General features: G+C 38.1%; 1 protein-coding gene across 4 annotated transcripts in view; it reads left to right on the top strand.

Moving 5' to 3' along the window:
* Positions 1-14188, top strand: part of RSPRY1 (ring finger and SPRY domain containing 1) — a 42615-nt gene extending 28427 nt beyond the window's left edge. For all 4 annotated transcript variants that reach the window (XM_011000001.3, XM_031458382.2, XM_011000002.3 and 1 more), the window contains exons 12-15: positions 1986-2088; positions 2461-2613; positions 6729-6833; positions 12634-14188. In XM_011000001.3, coding sequence (XP_010998303.1) covers positions 1986-2088; positions 2461-2613; positions 6729-6833; positions 12634-12730 — 458 coding nt within the window. In that variant the 3' untranslated portion in view covers positions 12731-14188. The remainder of the gene's footprint in view (positions 1-1985; positions 2089-2460; positions 2614-6728; positions 6834-12633) is intronic.
* Positions 14189-14489: the final 301 nt, after the last annotated feature.

Here is a 14489-nt window from a genome sequence, read left to right as displayed (position 1 = left end):
AACTAGGTTAAGACATCTGGTTATGATGAGACATCTATTCTGTTAGGCCTTAAAATGTTTTACTGGAAAAAGATTAAATGTGAAAAGGGATATTGGCATCTGTATCCCCTGCCATGGACGTGAACAGTACCCTCCTGATAGTCACCTCTGGTCAAGCCCTTCCTTTAGCAAAATATTTCAGACTATAAACTATTTTTAATTTAGTGGAAAATTATCATTCTATTTTCTTCTCTGGATATGTGTCTTGAATCAAAGCAGCCATGGAGATATTGAGGACATTGAAATTGTAATGCCAATAAATGAGGTTGTTTTCAGAGAATCAGCACTATTCAGTGGACACATTCTGGATGCCTCTAGAGCAGCTTTTAAGAAGGACTCAAGCATTTTTGGCCTCAGACACTTCTGCCCAGCCTCAGTTCTCCAGGCGTCAGGGTTGGGATGCTGTAGAGGGCATAGGCTACCAGGACTCTCAATCATGACTCTAGGATTTTAGCAAGAATATATCTTATCCAAAAAAAAAAAAAAAGAATATATCTTATCAACAGCATCTTTTTTGCCGCATTCAGTTTTTGTTCCAATCAGTTTGCAATATCCAAGGCCTTAGTCCAATTAAGGTTATTGAGTCTTTTTACCCTCAAATAAACATACAGTGAAAACAGGGCTTCCCTGCTGGCAGGTGGTATAGCACCGGGCCTCCTGGGACCCCGCCTTGTTCTGAAGATGAAGAGTCATATCGTAGGGGATGGAACCTCTGGAAAAATTTCATTCCCAGCATTGGAGCTAGATAGGGGATATAGCCAGGCTCCTTCTCCAAGCTGCCCTCTCTCTGTTTCCCGCCCCAGTCAGCAATATAAATGTAAACTGAATTTTCAGGCTTGCTAAGAGAGCAAGAATTTGACCACTGCCCTGAGGGGCCAGCTCCTCTTAATTAACTAATTGATAGTGTGGGAAAGTAAAAAACCTGAAAAGCCTACATAAGCCATAATTGTAATGACTCGCAGGTTCTTTAAGGAACATAGAACTTCTTCATTTAACAGAGTGTGAGATAGAGGCACTGTCTGCAAAGACTGCCTTGTTTGTTTTTTTTAAATAATTTTTAAAAGGATTATTGAAGTTTATTATAAAAATTTGGAAAATAGGGTTGAAAACCAAAGTGAAACTAAAATCCCTTGTAATTCCTCCATCCAGAGCTTTTTTTAAAAAACACAATTCGGTGTATATATTTTTTGTCATTACACTTACTATGCCTTGAACAGCTTTCCAGATTATTTAAATAACATTATTTTTAACAGCTTTTCAATATTCCCTTATATAATAGTATTATATTAATCGATGCCTCACAGTTGGACAGTTACATTTTTGCCTTTTAAAATTATTATTATTAAAAAAGTATAAACCATTCTGGATTTTCTCAGAATAAATCCTTAGAAGTGAAGTGAATCTTCGCTGGCGAGAGGGATACAGAATTTTAACGCTTTTACTATATACTGCCAGATTTTCTTCCACTAGCATTGAGTGTTCTTTTTTTTTTTCTGTCATCACTGTGTAATTTCATGTGTTTATCTTTGACAATTTAGAAAACAAGAACTTTGAGTGAAGATGAATGCCTTAGGAAAAAAAAAATGTGTGGAGGCAGTTTTTACCTCAGGGAGTTCTAACTTTCACCAGAGAGGCAAAGAAGCCCGTGATTTTGATCTTACCATGTTTTCTGGTCCCAAAATGCACATTTCCTCCCCATTTTAACATCTTTGAAATTGGGATGCATCTTACAATTGACGGCTTTTCATACATTAACTGGCAGCATTTTCCTCTGAATGGTACATTAAAGTATTGGTATGAAGGGGTCATATCAGTTGCAGAAGAAACAAGAAAGATGAACATGTTGAATGCATGGCTACAAAAGCGGGCTTAATGCAGTGACATTAAAACCCTTGAGACAGCAGAATCCTTTAGGATGTCTAACAGTGTTGCACTTTATCTTCTAGGAGACACAGTAGGATTTCTGTTAGACTTGAATGAAAAACAGATGATCTTCTTTTTAAATGGTAACCAGCTGCCTCCTGAGAAGCAAGTCTTCTCATCTACTGTGTAAGTTCCTTTTCTCAGTCAAAAATGTGAGTAGATGCATGGAATGTACTTTTCTCAAGGGGAAAAAAAAAATAACAACTTTGTCCATTTATGTAGTCAGTTGTGATGAGAAATCATTTTATCTCAAGTTAACTGGGGACCCATTTGGTCATACCTAAAACTATCCTAGAGTTTGATATAGGAAGATAAGAGCAGACTGTTCTCTGGTTCACAGTCCTGTCCAGGTTAGTAAACAGAATCTGTCACCCTTCCTTTCTGCGAGGGTATGACTCATTCTGACTTTCATTCTGACTTTCTGAAAACCACTTTATGTATGAGCTTTACTTTGTTTTTATGAATTCTCTTGACCACTGTCCTCATTTTTATTTGTAGATCTGGATTTTTTGCTGCAGCTAGTTTCATGTCATATCAACAATGTGAGTTCAATTTTGGAGCAAAACCATTCAAATATCCACCGTCTATGAAATTTAGCACTTTTAATGACTATGCCTTCCTAACAGCTGAAGAGAAAATCATTTTGCCAAGGTAAGGAATCTGCTTAGGCTATCTGCAGACCTTCACATGCATCTCATAAGAAATTAAAACAATTTCTAAGAGACTTTCTTAACTTCTTACAAAAAATTTGGAGACCTAAGTAAAATGGATGACTTCTTAGGAAATAAAAATTACTAAAACATATCACAGAAGAGAGATAAACAAACCAATTATTACTGTAAAATTAAATTGAAAAAAATTAAGAGCTATACCCCCAAAAGCACCAGACCCAGGTGGTTTCACCAAATCTTTAAATAACAGATAATTTTATTGCTATTTAAAATGTTACAGAACCCAGGAAGAAAGAGCACTTCCAAGTAAGTTTTATGAGCTAAAAAACATTGGTATAAAAATCAGACAGTATGACCCATGCACATACACAAAAAGCTACAAACTAGCTTCACTTGAATATAAAGTGTAAAAATCTTGACTATTAGGAAATCAAGTACATCTTTTAACAGACCTGGATTTATTAAAACAGACTTATTGTTGGGTTTTATTGTGTGACAAAGATGCCAACACTGTTCTACAACCATTAGGACAGTGAATGCCATCTTGGATAAAATTTCACAGCCCTTGTTTGCCAAAGACTGATTGGCATTAATTGTTGCCTTGGATGAATGCCTGTTCTTCTTCCTTATGAGATGAACATAGTCTTTTCCTTAAGCAGGGAAAGATTCCATCTGCTTCCTGGTAATTACTTCAAGTTGAAGCTTGTCTCACAGTATGAGCCAAAGTTTATCACTTTTTAATAGAGCAGCTTGTTGGGCCTTTGTGAGGAAGGGCATTCCTGTTACTAATGCCACATGTGTTGTGTCAGTGACAGAGTCTCTCTCAGCAGCCAAGGAGACCACACTGGCCCTGGCATAGCCAGTGTTGGGCCCTTATGCCCTCGGAGGTGTCTATAACATAGTGTGTGATCCTAGGTCCTGTTCTGGCTCAGAAAGCAGGTCTGTAAAGAGCCCTTCTGGACTGTGTTTTACCTTGGACTCAGTGTCCCAAGGCTTGAGAGTGGCTCTGCAGTTTCCAGATGAACTAGAAAATGTCACATAGTGATGGCAGCCCTGCCTGCAGCAGCAGAGCCTCCTTATATCCCAGGAACAGAAGGGCCACTTACATCCCAGTTCAGGGATTAGAGGTTTAGTCTTTGAACTTCCCTTCGACTTTTCTTGTCTTGGTGCATGACAGGGATTCTGGACTTAAAATTCCTCTTGATGAAAGTGTGAAGTAACACCTCTGTTTGTCATACCCTGTTACGTTTTCACGTAGCCTGTCTCCTTGGATGTGACCCATAGACAAGTCTGCCTTCTCACACCCTGAAAGGTACAACCAGTCCATCTAAGAGTTCCCCTGGAGGCTGGCCCTAGTTAAGACTGCTTTAGCATTTAGTTAACTGCCCCTACAGAAGTAAACTGTCCAAAAGTCAGATGGCAATAGGTACCAACTGTCAGAAAGTCTTCTTTTATGAACAGCCTCTACATGCTCTTATGGTACCACATCAATTTGGCACCCACAGTGCAGTCTGCTTGGATAAGAACCAGCAGAGTTACAAGCTAGGGCACGTCTATGCTGCATTAGACTTCGTTGTGTCTGACAGTGACACCAAGAGAGGAGTTGTCGGAGACTAATTGTGTGGCCACCTTAATGCCAAGCTCCTGCTGGTACCTTGCTCCCCTTAACATTCCAGTTGCACTTAATTACAAATTAAGGCTTTAAGTGTGAACGTGCCTAAAATTGCTTTCTATGCCATTAATATTTTCAGCCCATGTTCCAAAAGCTTATATTCAAGGGTATTTTTTTACTCATTAGAATAATATACTTTTCTGGCTTTGAGGTAGATCAGTGGCCCTGTGTCTGCTGGGGATTTTGTAAATTGTTGTATGTTGTATATACTCTCTGTCTGTAATTTTTCCATTTATTCCTTTTTTTTTTCCTTAAACTTTTTATTATGGAAAACTTTAAATACCCACAAAGGAAAAAAAAAAGAATAGCACAGTGAAGCACCATATACTCACCTAGTCATCCACTTACAGCCACCTGCTTCTCCTGCAGTCTTCCCTCATCTCTATTAATAGCTCCATGTCATTCCAGTTTCCCTGGCCATAATTCTGGAGTAGCCTTGACATGGCAGTGTATGACTTACTTCCATTTCCACATCAGATCCCTCAGCAAATCCTGTAGGCTGTGCCTTCAGAACATATCCCCGATCCAGCTACTTCTTGTCCCTCTCACTGCCACCACCACAGTAGAAGCCTCCATCATTTCCCATCTGGATTATTTTTGTCCTGCCCTTGAACTAGTCTCCCTGTTCCTGCCTTAACCCCCTTCAGTCTCTTCAACACAGCCTCCGGAATGACTTTGCTACAACATAAGTTAGATTATGCACGTCTCTGCTCACAAGACTCTTACCTAGTGGCTTCCTATTTCACGTAAGGTAAAAGCTTGAATCCTACCAGGCTCTGTAAGCACCTGCTATATCAGCCATCCTGGCCTCCTTGTTGCTCCTGGAATATACCAAGTCTACTGTTGTAGCCTCAGGGCCTTTGCACTAGAATGTTCTGCAGCTAGAATTATCCCTGCCTCTAGAAAGGCTCAATGTGTTTTCCAACACCACCAGACAGTTAATTAAATTCTGACACTCTTTACCTGGAGATAGCTCAGATCCCTCTGGTGAAGGCTCAGTCCTGCATCCCCTCTCCCACTTTAGATGCCAATTGCAAGTCCAGGTTGTAACCAACTGGCCATAAATTGGAGGTTGCCATGACCTCCTCAGGTTCAATTAATTGGCTAGAGCTACTGCCACAGAACTCAGGAAAACAGTTTACTTCTTAATAGTTTACTGATTTATTATAAAAGAATACAACTCAGGAGCAGGCTATCTGTGTGCCACTCTCCCTGCCTCTCCCATGTTCACCAACCTGAAGTTTTTCAAGCCTTGTCCTTTGGGGTTTTTGTGTAGGCTTCATTATGTAGGCCTAGTTCATTAAATTACTGGTCATTAATGTTTGAACTCAATCTCCAGCCCCCCTCCCTCCCTTCTTGGGAGGTGGGGCCGGAGAGGGAGGAGGGAACTGAAAGTTCCAACCCTCTAATCACCTGGTTGGTTCCCAGCCCCATCCTTAGGTGCCTAGGGGGCTTTCTGAAAGTTGCCTTATTAACATACTAGAAGACCTTTAAGGCTCACTCCCTTCTTGTCTTTACTTAAATGTCATCTTAGTGAGACCTTCCCTGGCTGCCATATTTAAAGTTATAACTCCCTGCCTCGCACATACACACTCCTTATTTTCCTCCCTGCTTTATTTTTCTTCATACTGTTCATTAGCACTTGAAATTCTGAATATCTTTTTTATCTGATTAACAAATCTGTTTCCCCCCATTGGAGTGTAAGCTCTTTTCAGAGGCAAGGGTACTTTTTCAGTCCTCTCCACGCTAAATATGCAAGGCTTGGACCAGTGCCTGGCAGGTAGTAAGGTCTTCTGTGAATTGAATGAAAGTTTCGTGTATCTCTTGCGCATCCATCAGGGCTATACCTTCAGCACAGCATTTCTGCCTGTCTGCTTTTCCATTCCAAGCTGAGTGAAGGTATAATGCAAGGGTTCTAACCTGAGGCGTCTGGACTTCGAGGGTGACTATGACGGGCCATCATAAACACCTTGAAATTGTACGAAAACTTGTGTGTGTGCACTTTTGGGGGGAAACGCCCTATGCTTTTCATCACACTCTTAGAGATGTGTGACTTAAGAGGTTAAAATTTGCTGATAAATTAAAAAGAGCACTGGACTTAGAACCAAAAGATTTGAATTTAATTCCTGAATCTGTTTATTGTGTGTGACCTACGCAAATCATTTCTTTGTCTGTGACTTTATGCAAATCATTGTCCTTTTCCTTTGTAAAATGGGAATGACTATACCTCCTTCATTCTCTATTTTAGAAAATCATCGTAAGGTTGAAATGAGATGTCTTGTGTGAAAACTTTCCTGAATAAAGCTTAAGGAATAATAGACACACATGTACAGGAGTATTTTCCAGGTCTTTCGTATGCATCACTGCTAACAGGCCCCATTTATTTGTTGACAAAATAGTTTCAAACTGTGTTTTCTATGCAGGCACAGGCGTCTTGCTCTGTTGAAGCAAGTCAGTATCCGGGAAAACTGCTGCTCCCTGTGTTGCGATGAGGTAGCAGACACACAATTGAAGCCATGTGGACACAGGTAAGAGGGTTTGTGTGGTTATTTCCTCTCTTGTACATTCCATTAGACAAAGTTTCACCCTGTTCTTGAATTGCCTTTACAGTGTTACCAGTTACAAGGCTGTTCATTGAGGTTGGTAATATCCAAAGTGGGCCCAGTGAGACATTAGAGTTGGCCAAGTAGTACACGGCTGTCTTCCAGAAAGTACAGGAAATAGAAACAGCTGCTTGATATGGAAGGCCCATGGTTTTGTTTTATTTTGTTTCCTCAGGACTATATTTTTTTTTAACATTTTTTATTGATTTATAATCATTTTACAATGTTGTGTCAAATTCCAGTGTTCAGCACAATTTTTCAGTTATTCATGGACATATACACACTCATTGTCACATTTTTTTCTCTGTGAGTTATCATAACATTTTGTGTATATTTCCCTGTGCTATACAGTGTAGTCTATTCTACAATTTTGAAATCCCAGTCTATCCCTTCCCACCCTCCACCCCCCTGGTAACCACAAGTCTGTATTCTCTGTCTATGAGTCTATTTCTGTCCTTTATTTACGCTTTGTTTTTGTTTGTTTGTTTTTGTTTTTGTTTTTGTTTTTTAGATTCCACATATGAGTGATCTCATATGGTATTTTTCTTTCTCTTTCTGGCTTACTTCACTTAGAATGACATTCTCCAGGAGCATCCATGTTGCTGCAAATGGCATTATGTTGTCGGTTTTTATGGCTGAGTAGTATTCCATTGTATAAATATACCACATCTTCTTTATCCAGTCACCCGTTGATGGACATTTAGGCTGTTTCCATGTTTTGGCTATTGTAAATAGTGCTGCTATGAACATTGGGGTGCAGGTGTCATCCTGAAGTAGGGTTCCTTCTGGATACAAGCCCAGGAGTGGGATTTCTGGGTCATATGGTAAGTCTATTCCTAGTCTTTTGAGGAATCTCCACACTGTTTTCCATAGTGGCTGCACCAAACTGCATTCCCACCAGCAGTGTAGGAGGGTTCCCCTTTCTCCACAGCCTCTCCAGCATTTGTCATTTGTGGATTTTTGAATGACGGCCATTCTGACTGGTGTGAGGTGATACCTCATTGTAGTTTTGATTTGCATTTCTCTGATAATTAGTGATATTGAGCATTTTTTCATGTGCTTTTTGATCATTTGTATGTCTTCCTTGGAGAATTGCTTGTTTAGGTCTTCTGCCCATTTTTGGATTGGGTTGTTTATTTTTTTCTTATTGAGTCATATGAGCTGCTTATATATTCTGGAGATCAAGCCTTTGTCAGTTTCACTTGCAAAAATTTTCTCCCATTCCGTAGGTTTTCTTCTTGTTTTACTTCTGGTTTCCTTTGCTGTGCAGAAGCTTGTAAGTTTCATTAGGTCCCATCCCATTTGTTTATTCTTGCTTTTATTTCTTCTAGGAGAAAATTTTTGAGATGTATGTCAGATAATGTTTTGCCTATGTTTTCCTCTAGGAGGTTTATTGTATCTTGTCTTATGTTTAAGTCTTTAATCCATTTTGAGTTGATTTTTGTATATGGTGTAAGGGAGTGTTCTAGCTTCATTGTTTTACATGCTGCTGTCCAGTTTTCCCAACACCATTTGCTGAAGAGACTGTCTTTATTCCAATGTATATTCTTGCCTCCTTTGTCAAAGATGAGTTGACCAAAAGTTTGTGGGTTCATTTCTGGGCTCTCTATTCTGTTCCATTGGTCTATATGTCTGTTTTTGGTACCAATACCATGCTGTCTTGATGACTGTAGCTCTATAGTATTGTCTGAAGTCTGGGAGAGTTATTCCTCCAGCTTCTTTCTTTCTCTTCAGTAACGCTTTGGCAATTCTAGGTCTTTGATGGTTCCATATGAATTTTATTATGATTTGTTCTAGTTCTGTGAAATATGTCCTGGGTAATTGGATAGGGATTGCATTAAATCTGTAGATTGCCTTGGGCAGTGTGACCATTTTAACAATATTGATTCTTCCAATCCAAGAGCATGGAATATCTTTCCATTTTTTAAAGTCTTCTTTAATTTCCTTCATCAATGGTTTATAGTTTTCTGTGTATAATTCTTTCACCTCCTTGGTTAGATTTATTCCCAGATATTTTATTACTTTGGGTGCTATTTTAAAGGGGATTGTTTCTTTACTTTCTTCTTCTGTTGATTTATCGTTAGTGTAAAGAAATGCAACTGATTTTTGAATGTTAATTTTGTAACCTGCTACCTTGCTGAATTCTTCAATCAGCTCTAGTAGCTTTTGTGTGGACCTTTTAGGGTTTTCTATATATAGTAACATGTCATCAGCATATAATGACACTTTTACCTCTTCTTTTCCAATTTGGATCCCTTTTATTTCTTTCTCTTGCCTGACTGCTGTGGCTAGGACTTCCAGGACTATGTTGAATAGGAGTGGTGATAGTGGGCATCCTTGTCTTGTCCCAGATTTTAGTGGGAAGCTTTTGAGTTTTTCACCGTTGAGTACTATGCTGGCTGTAGGTTTGTCATATATAGCTTTTATTATGTTGAGATATGTTCCCTCTATACCCACTTTGGTGAGAGTTTTTATCATAAATGGGTGTTGAATTTGATCAAATGCTTTTTCTGCATCGATTGAGATGATCATGTGGTTTTTGTCCTTTCTCTTGTTGATGTGATAGGACTATATTTTTAATACAGTTTTCATTCACAAAATGTAAAAGGTTTAATGCTCTTTATGAGCCTCTTGGGCAATCCCCTCTAGTTTTAGAGCTTTCTCATTAACTTACTAGTTACCATCCTAACCATTGAGAAGGCAGTGCCTTCCTGCCATCTCACCAAATTTCAGTTTGTGAGATGAACTCAGAGGGAAGCCTGGATCCTGTGTAACAGAGTGTCCAAACACCAGCAAGAGCAGCAGGGAAGACAGTCCCTAAAAAAGGCCATCTCAGCTAAGGTTAGTGAGGGGACTAGGAGTCGGGCAGTGTGCTGGCCCAGCCCTGGCCCAGGCACGCGTGCTGGCTGTATGTGAGCAGTCCCCGTGTTGATGTTGTAGGCCAGCTCCTGTAATTCATCACATCCCATTGCCTCCCTTGCTCTTATTCTTGACGTAACTTTAGCTACCAGGTCTCCTAGGGGATCAGAGCCTGGACTGATGGGCCTCAGTTTGTCTCCCCCAGGTCTGACTCAGCCTGGGCCCCTGACTCTGCCTCTATACGTTTGCCATCTCATGAAATGGGTTGCTGTCTAATCAGCTGGTAAGGGAAATACAAGCAGTGAGTTTGTCTGTTTAACCGTTAGCTATACCAGTCTCTCTTCTGAAAGAAAAGCACAGTGACTGAGCTGTGATTATTCCTCTGTATCAACTCTGCATCCCAGGACTCCTCAAAGTCTGGATCTCTGAATCAGAATCTTTGAGCTCTCTGGCCCTTGTTGGTGGTTTTACACACAATAAGGGCTCATGAATGAGGGCTGAAATCTAAAAACTTAAGAGCCAGGTATCTTAAGTATAACCAGTTTCCATCCTAGAGATATCCAAAACAGAGTGGCAAGAGGAAATTAAAAAAATGAGAAGAAAATTTAGCTCCACTTTCAGCAACAGCAATTCTAGAAGGGTAGAGGTGAGAAAGGAAATCTAGCTAAACTGAATGATGTAAGTCAATCCCTAGAAGAGACTGAAAGTCTAAGCATTTCTGTTACCATAGAAGAAATTGAGGTGATTATCACAGCTTACCTTTGCCTTCCCCCGTAAAAGCACTAAGCCCAGATGGTTTCACAGGTGAATTCTTCCAAACTTTCAGAGAATAGATAGATTCTATCTAAACTTCTCCAGACCATAGAGAAAATAGGAAAACCACAATATTCTTTTTACATAGCCTGTATGATAATCATGTGAAAGCTGATAATGCACATAAAAAAGAAAACTTATGACTATAAATCTAAAAATCCTAAATAAATTATTAGCAAATAGGACCCAGCAACACAACCTCAGGGGGAGAGGGTGTACTTGTTTCAGGAATGCAAGGATAGTATAGTATAGGAAATTAAGAGAATTTACTCAAAAAAAAAAAAAAAAATTTACTCAAATAGGCCGAGGGACAGGAGAGTAAGGAATTAACACTTTCTCCAAAAATGCTGAAAAGACATTTGTTAAAAATCAGTATCCATCTCAATGGATGGAATGCTACAAAACAAATGGATGTAGGGAATAAAATAGTGTAAAATAAGAATGGATGGATACTTCCTTAACAATATAAAAGACATTAAAAAAATATATAAAAGACATATATATATCTCAGCCAAACACTGGCATCTTTTTAGTGGTGACACACTGGAAGCATTTCAAGAGATGCTGGGGACAAGACAACAATGCTTGCTGTCAGCACTATGACTTGCATTGTATGATCTAAGGTAGTTAGACAAGAAAGAGAAAAGGGATTAAAACTGGAAAAAGAAGCAAAATCATCATTTGGAGATGACAGATTACATACCTGAATACCAGGAGAATTGACTGAAAAAAAGCTTATTAGAATCAGTGTGACAATTGAATAAGCTAGTTGGTTATAAAAAAAAAAAACTTAAAACAATAGATTTTCTATGTATAAATAGCAACTAATTAGAACATGTATTTGAAGATCCCTTTTACAGTAGTCAAAAAAAAAAAAAAAAGCCTCAGAGTACACACCAAGAAATATGTGGTGCCTATCTGAAGAAAACTTTTAAACTACCAAGGAATGTAAAGATTTGAATCAATGGATCTGTTCTTGAATAGGAAGACCTCTCAGTATTGTAAAGGTGACAATTTCCCCTAAACTCTAAGTTTAATTTGGTCCAGGTAAAAATGACATCCCCCTACCCCTAGAAATCAAAATGCTAATTTAAAAGTTAATGATATGAAAGCAAAAAAAATTCTGAAAAAAGAAGAGTTATGGAGAAGACTAACCCTACCTACTGCATCTTAAAATACATGAAAATAACTTAAATTTGCAACAACATAGATGAACCTGGGGGGTATTATGCTTAGTAAAACAAGTCAGACAAAGAAAGACAAATACTACATGTTATCACTTATATGTGGAACCTAAAAAATAAAACACGAATAAATATAACAAAACAAAAACCGACAGAGAACAAACTAGTAGTTACCAGTGGGAAGGGGGTGGGGACAAGATGGAGCAGGGGATTAAGAGGGGACACAAACTACTATGTATAAAATAAATACGCTGTAAGGATGTATTATACCACACAGGGAATATAGCCAGTATCTTATAAATAACTTTAATTGGAGTATAAACTATAAAAATTTTGAATCACTACGTTGTACACCTGAAACTAATATAATGTTATAAATCAGCTATACTTCAATTTTTAAAAATGTTAATAGTTTGGTCCTAGTATATGAAAAGAATGATACAAGAATGTAACAGGATAGAAGCCCAGAAACAGAACTAGTTACAAATAAAAATTTAATAGATGATAAAGGCATTATGTTATATCTGTGGTGAAAGATGGACTATTTGGCAAATGATAATTGGGATAAATGGAAAAAACAGCGTGGTATCACTCCTACATACATACACTTCTGTGTGTTATAGGCTGTGTACATACAGGCTTTCTGGAAGAATGCACGTGAACTTTTAACTTATTCTTCAGAAGAGGAAGATAGAGGACCAGAAATTGGAGAGAGACTTGTTTATCTATTTACTTTATGTTTTAGTCACGTGTGATTATTACCCTTTCAGTTAACATGCTTATTAACATTTTAGGTTGAGTCACCAGTTCGTCAGTTTGACCTTTTGAAGCATTGAACTAACTGGCATTTATTATGTCTTTCTCCTCAGTGACCTGTGCATGGATTGTGCCTTGCAACTGGAGACCTGCCCATTGTGTCGTAAAGAAATAGTGTCTAGAGTCAGACAGATTTCTCATATTTCATGACACATGTGAAGAGGCATCATGGACTTATTTCTACTCAATTCCAGCCGATGTTGAAAAGAAAAACAAAGAAAAAAAAAAATCTCTAATCAGTTGTACGCACATTGAAACTTATAGCCATGGCCAGATTTTATGCTAAAAAATGGTAGTTTGTCAAAGACAAAATTCTCCTAGAATCTAACCCAACTTGCCAGCCCTGAGAAATTCCTCTTAAGGTCAAGGAAAGCTGAATGCTAACAGCTAGGCTTGTGGTACTTCCATGAAAAACAATAGGAGACCATGCCCTCCTGCGTGCTGAAACCACACCAGAATTCTCCAGGTTGGGTTCATTTGATTGTTTAACACAGGATGTTTTGTCTCATATTCTAAAGTTCTTATTTTGGGCAAAAGTCATTACAGAGAAGTAAATGACAGCATTTCTGGGGTAAGCATAACTTCCCGATGGTCAGAGAGCCACTGGTTGTGTTAAGCATGGATATTGCACTGCAAGACTTGAAGCTGTAAAACTAGAATCACACAGGTCAATACTACAAGCAACATGGAGGGCCTGAAAGAAGGTGCACAGACTGTAGGGAAAAAAAAACCCCAAATTTTTGTATTTCAGTGATTCCAAAGAACATTCTAGTTTTTTTTAACTACAGAAAATTGGTGGTATTTTCACATTCATGGTGTATCTATCCAATTTCAGCACCCACATTTTGTGAGGAAAAAAATGTTTTAACAATGCAGGAGGAATTCCTAAATTAACTGCAATGTTAGACTGGAGAAAATTTGGTATTTAGGGTCTTTTTAAGGTACCATCAAATCAGGTTTTTTGGGTTTTGTTTAAAAAAAATTTTTTAATCAGTATTGTTTTTGGAAGTAATATACTTTGCAACTCTTGAACTAGTCTCAAAAACTCTTAGAGGACAGTCTGAGAGCACGTATTCCTATTGTTTAAAATAAATACATGTTTTTGAATAGTAAATTCAATCATGGATTGTTGACTATATCTTCATCAAAAGTGTTATTCCCTCTCAGGGTCTCTGAGGAAGACCTTCAAGAGTTTGGTTTTTTCTCCCAGAAAATTGGAAGGTAGAATTGTAAATTCATAGAACTTATTTTATAATGGTGTACCTCAGCAGCTGCCTTTCAATTTATGCCAAGTCCTTACTGAGTTTATACTTGAATAGTAAATATGTCTTCTGAGTTTTACAGTGTCTTAAATTCAATGCACATTATTTTCTTCCTTTCCCACCCTTTCTCGTTTGTAGTTCATTAAACTGTCCTATTACAGAGCTGATTTCCTTCCTGGCCGTACTTGTTGGGGTGCTGGATTTTTTTCCATGTCTTTAGTCTTCCATAAATTCAAAAATATATATAAATATATATATATATATATATATGTTCTCTTCTTTAGCTTGTGGTGAATACAGTAATTTGCATTGAAGAAATAAAACATTTGTTGCCTTTTTTGATTAAGATTTCATAACTTTTGGGTATTTGTTTTTTTCTCATAGGGTTTCAAGTATTTTGAAAGGAGACAATGTCTTTGTTTGTTTATTTATTTATTTTTGAGACAATGTGTTTTTAAATGTTTAGTGCAGTATCTGGCACCTGCCTGAGTAAGTAGGTACCTATTATCTTTATTCCCATTTGTTCTTAGTACCAGAGATGGTGAAGTGGATTAAAGAGGGCCACAAATTCTTTGACATTCCTCCCATCTATAAATGAAGTTTATGCCCCTTCCCCTTAAATCTGAGTTGGCTTTGTGTTTGCTTGA

Source organism: Camelus dromedarius, chromosome 9, assembly GCF_036321535.1.
Source record: "Camelus dromedarius isolate mCamDro1 chromosome 9, mCamDro1.pat, whole genome shotgun sequence".
Classification (NCBI taxonomy): domain Eukaryota; kingdom Metazoa; phylum Chordata; class Mammalia; order Artiodactyla; family Camelidae; genus Camelus; species Camelus dromedarius.
The sequence above is the reverse complement of the archived record's forward strand: the minus strand, read 5'-3'. Positions and strand labels throughout refer to the sequence as shown.